The following is a 5246-nucleotide window of genomic DNA, read 5'->3' as shown; positions in this document are numbered from 1 at the left end:
TTTTTTTTTTTTGAGATGGGGTCTTGCATGGAATTGAGCTCACTTTGTAGCCCAGGCTGGCCTCAAACTCCAAACTATCCTGCTGCTTCAGCCTCCCAAGTGCTGGGATTACATGGCATGCGCCACCACACCCAGGTGGTACTGCTCAGTAGACCAGCAGAAATCAGCAGTACAATTATCCAAGCTACCCTGTGTACATACATATATATTTTGTTTTTCCTTCTTTTTTCCTTGTCCTCATCCCAGTTGTTCCCTCCCTTTGAACAGTTTCTTTCCCTTTCACAGTATCCACTGCACCGTTCAGATTTTATTTACTCTTACTATGTCATTCAGGCTGGCCTTGAGTTCACTATGTAGCCCAGGCTGGCCTCGAACTCACAGCAATCCTCCTGCCTCAGCCTCCCGGGAGGTGGAATGTCAGACATGTGCCACCATGACCGGCTCCACTTGCCTTTTTCTTCTGTTGCTCTCAGGCTCCTGCGCACCACAACTGCTCTCAACAGAACCAATGGTGGGCACCACCAGTGCTGCCCTAACATAGTTACCATCACCCTCTTTCCAGTGACATCACTCTCTTCTTCCCGTGATCCCTGAGGTTGGAGCTTCTGTAGATCTCTTCCAGACCTGCTGGTCTCAAAACCTGAACTGCCATCAACGCTAACGTCTCCCAAATCTAGTCCAGCTGGTTCATGCAACTGCTTATTAAGCCCCTACTCGGATGCTGCTGAGACAGGTACGTATCGAGGCCAAAACTGAATTACCTTCCCCTGAACTTGTTCTTAACGGGTCCGGTCCATCTCCCAAGCCGTCCTCGGCCCAGAATACAGATTGGTATTTGCTGAATGAAATATAAATCCTTGCTCCTCTCTCATGCTCCTCAGCCAAACACCACGTCCTGTCAATTTTGCTTCCTACCATATCCCTCAACTCGGTCCCCTTTGCTTCTGTCTTGAGGCTGGTTAGCCCTCTGCGTCCTTCATAAGGCTTTCCGGGTCCTTCAGCTCCTGTCCCGCTGGGATCTTGCGAACAAGGAGCATCGTGAAAAGTCCGGCCTGCCGAGCTCGGACAGCGCCACGACACAGGGAGTCCGGCTCCATGTGCCTCACAGCCCCGCAAATAACAGCGCTGGTAAAAGCAACAGAAGCAAATAGGTGAAAGTGCTGCAGATGAGCCGCCTAGTAGACCATTCAAGCCAAGCTGAGCTGTCCGGCCCACACCTCCAGGCAACCGGATCTACTCTCAGCACGCCCCACTCGCGCGGCCCTCCCGACAGCCAATGGAAAGTTCGCAGAACCAGCGCGCTGTACACAGAGGAGCCAATGGGCGCGCTCTGAGAGGAGTCCCAAGGTCTCCTCCCGCCTCCTCTGCTCTTCCAGCCAATAGGAACAGCCTGCGTGATCTCTCGGGGGCGGGGCAGTGGCGCCAAGTCTGGCTGGGCGGGCAAGCCTTTGCTTTTTCGCAAGTGTGGGGTCCTGGTGGTCTCGGTGTTGCTCCTTTTGCGTCCCGCGGACTCAGCATGGGGGCTGTGCGAGCCAGACGCTGCCTGGAGTACCTGATGGGCTTCTACTTTCTCTCCCACATCCCCATCACCCTGTTCCTGGACCTGCAGGGGTTGCTGCCGCGCGAACTCTACCCGGACCAGGTGAGGAACGGCCGATCCGTAACGGTCGCCGAGTTTGAAGCCCCGCTGCGAGCGGCCCTAGCGCTCTGCGCCCCCCGGGCCTCCCGCGTCCCGACGCCACCTCGCCCGCCAGGGTTCCAGTTGTGTCCCCTCCCACCCGCCGTCTTGGGCTCTGCCCTAGACTCCGCGCGCTACCGACCCCTAACTTGAACATCTGTCCCACTCCTAGGGGATAAACGTTTTGTTCCCCGCGCCTCCTCCGGTAGTGGGGATTACACGTGGGTCCTTTGTGCTGACTGCATCTCAGGCCCTTTTTATTGTTTATCTGTTTTTGAGATAGAATCTCGCTAAACTGTACAGGCCGAGCTCGAACTTGAGATCACTGTACTTCAACCCGGCAGCTTTGTTCCCTTTAAAATCATGTCCGCCCTGACTGTTTAAGACTCCCACGGTCGTGCCCGTGGTGAGTTTTCAGTGGTTGAAAGAAGCACCCTGGATTAACCAGTGACTACCATCACACGTTGCATTCGTTTTGACGTTGTTTTTTTCAAAGGACTTTAAATCCCAAAGGAAAAAAACATCTGAGTAAATTTAGGCCTGTTTCGAGGTTGAGCGTCTAGAGTGCACTAGACACCCCCAGAAGAGTCCAGAGTGCACCACCATGGTGGTTGCTGCCCGGATGCTCCGGGTGGATCATCCCCGCTTCCACTGCTGGATCCAGCAATGTTGGAAGCTCTGGGGTGAAATAGTGAAGTCTTTTCACATCGACCCTTTTCATTGGGTTTGAGTAAAAACGATCACCTAAAGGTGAAATGTCCCATTTCCTGGCTGCTGTAGATCACTGTTTGCCCGAAACTTGTGTGTTTATTTTGTTTTTGAGACATGTAACTTAAGGCTGACCATGAACTCTGTGTAGCCCAGGCTGGCCTGTTCCATACTTCTGTCTCCTGAGTGCTGGGATTTCAGCATTTGTCATCATGCCCAGCTGCCCCAAACATTGTGTACACACACACACACACACACACACACACTCAGCCAGGCATGGTGGTGTACTTTTATAATTTGAGCACTTGGGAGGCTGAGGCAAGAGAATTGCCTCAAGTTCAAGGCCAACCTGAACTACATAGTGAGACACTGTATTTTAAAAATAAATGCTTTTTTTCCCTTCTGTTCTCTTAGTTTTCCTTTTCTCTCTTCCTTCTCTTCCCCTTCCCTTGTTCACCTACCATTTGAACGTTTTGTTCCTACTTCCCAATGTCTATCATTCATTTTGGTCCCTATTTACGGTGCATCTCACACAAGAGAAAACACAGCAATATTTAAACACGTGTGCAATTTATTTCTCTTAAAAGTATGGTGTTGAGTACATTTATCTCAAAATGTCCCAAGTTTATCCTTCTGTATGGCACAGTAGTACTCTATTATATATATTAAAATAATACGTTTGCTTTTTCCATTCATCCCTTGGTGGGCATCTAGGCCGTTTCCAAGCTTTAGCGACACAAATTGTGCTGTGCATATACTGCCGTGGTGACGCTTTTAATCAGGAAGATACCAAGAAGATTCAGACTAGCGGGGTCAAATGGAACCCCTGGTCCTAGGTTTTTGAGGAATCTACCCTGAACCCAACAGTGGTTGCACGAGTCAACACTCCCACCAACAGTGGAGAAGGGTTCCTTTTTCCCCATAGTCCCAGGGATTGAACTCAGGCTCTTGCACTTGCCCGAGAAGCGCTTATTCCACTGAGCCATCTTCTCGGCCCCTCCAGCATTTATTGTTGATTAATTTCTTGGTAATAGCCATTTTTTCATGGTGAGATAGAATCTCATTAATTTGCATCTCTTGAATGACCAGTAATGTTGAACATTTTTTCATATATTTCCTTGCTGTTTGTACTTCTTCACCTGAGAAGTGTCTTCATTTCAGATGCTCACTTTTTGGGGGGGTCTGATTTGAGGGTTTTGGGGGGGGGTTGGTGGAACTGGGGATTGAACTCAGGCCCTTGCACTTGCCAGGCAAGCGCTTATTCTACTGAGCTATCTCCCCAGCCCCTTGAGTTCTTTAAATATTCTAGATAGTAGTTGTTTGAGGAAGACCTGTCTCAGCTTTTCTCCCATTGTTTGGGTCAGTCTTTACTCTGTTGGTGGTTTCTTTGCCTCCATTCTATTATGCTTCTCCAGCCTATTGGTAGATTGAGAGCAAGACTGACTTGTCTGCCTGAAGAACTGATTTTTGCCAGTTTTCCCATGAATGCTTTTTCTTTGTGGGGAAGCATCCTAATCTGAACGTCATGAACTCCCAGTGCTGTGTGTAAAATTGCAAGTGCCCCGTGCTTCATGGGAGGGTATACAGCTTTCATTAGCTTTTCCAAGAGCATAAGCCCCCCGAGAGAAAGACTTGGCTGTTGCTCAACAATGTACTCCCATCCTCATAAGTCTTTTTGTTTTATTTTGTTTTTTGTGGAACCAGGGATTAAACTCAGGTCCTTGCGCTTGCCAGGCAAGCGCTTATTCTACTGAGCTATCTCCCTGACCCCCGTAAGTCTTTTTGTTTTTGTCTATTCTTATTTTTTAAATTTTTATTTATTTTGAGACAGAGTCTCAGTATAGCAGCCCAGGCTGGCCTTGAACTCGAGGCGCTTCTCCTGCCTCAGTCTTCAAAGTGTTAGGATTACAGAAGTGTACCAGCCTACATAGCGCCTGCCTGGCAAGTGTGAGTCATGGAGTTTGATTCCTGGTACTGAAATAAATAATCAGCCTTGACAGAAGTGTACCACCATGCCTGACTTTGTTTACTTCTAGAACCTGGAATAACTGGAAAGACCTCAGGTCTCAGGTCTCCCTTTCCTCAGAAAAAGTCTAGGTAGTATGTTGGCAAGAGATTTGTACTGCACTCAGGGATTTGGTTTGTCACAATCTGGCTGCATGTCCGGCACAAGTCAGGGTTCTGTAGCCTCCCTTTTCAAGTAAGAGTTTAACCTCTTAAAAGTTCAAACAGAAACAACTTTTTAAAAATCCTCACAAATTATCACGAAGGTAATGGTTTAACCTAGATTTATTTTTTTCACAAGTGTGAAGGTCAGAAGTTCAGAATTAATTTAGAGTGTTCCTGGGTCTGGTTCCTTCCTACAGTTCTATGGGAGATCCTGTCCTCGTCTTTGAGTTTCTGGTGGCTGCCACTGTGTTTTGTGTGGCCACACCACTCTAACCTTTCTCCAAATTTCCTTCCCTGTCTTAGAAAGTCACTTTAATATGTGCAGGGCACACCATATAATCCAGGAAAAATCTCCCACCTTCAAATTCCTTGTCACATCTGCAGTCCTTTTTACCTAATCAGTAACAGTCATGGGTCCCAGGGATACATAGGTGTCTTTAGGGGCACTGTGCTGCTTATTACATAGGCCTCAGAGAGCACACTCCTTCTAAAGAGGTCATTGCAGATCGGCATTAACGTTACATCGGTTGTCCTAAAGAAAGGAGATCCTCCTCTTACTTTCTGGTTTTCAAACCCCATGAGGCCTATTTACAGTATTATTATTATTATTATTATTATTAATCTTGAGACAGGGCCTTGCTATGCAGTTCAAGCTGGTCTTAAGCTCATTTTGTAGCCCAGGCTGGCCTCA

At 48.0% G+C, this 5246-nt stretch overlaps 1 protein-coding gene across 1 annotated transcript in view; it reads left to right on the top strand.

Annotated features, from left to right (window-relative positions):
• Positions 1-1424: 1424 nt before the first annotated feature.
• Tmem97 (transmembrane protein 97) overlaps positions 1425-5246 on the top strand; it is a 10186-nt gene continuing 6364 nt past the window's right edge. The window contains exon 1 of the mRNA XM_004635427.2: positions 1425-1642. Coding sequence (XP_004635484.1) covers positions 1517-1642 — 126 coding nt within the window. The 5' untranslated portion in view covers positions 1425-1516. The remainder of the gene's footprint in view (positions 1643-5246) is intronic.

This window comes from Octodon degus, unplaced genomic scaffold, assembly GCF_000260255.1.
Source record: "Octodon degus isolate 3935 unplaced genomic scaffold, OctDeg1.0 scaffold00072, whole genome shotgun sequence".
NCBI lineage: Eukaryota > Metazoa > Chordata > Mammalia > Rodentia > Octodontidae > Octodon > Octodon degus.
This window is presented reverse-complemented; position numbering and strand designations above follow the sequence as displayed.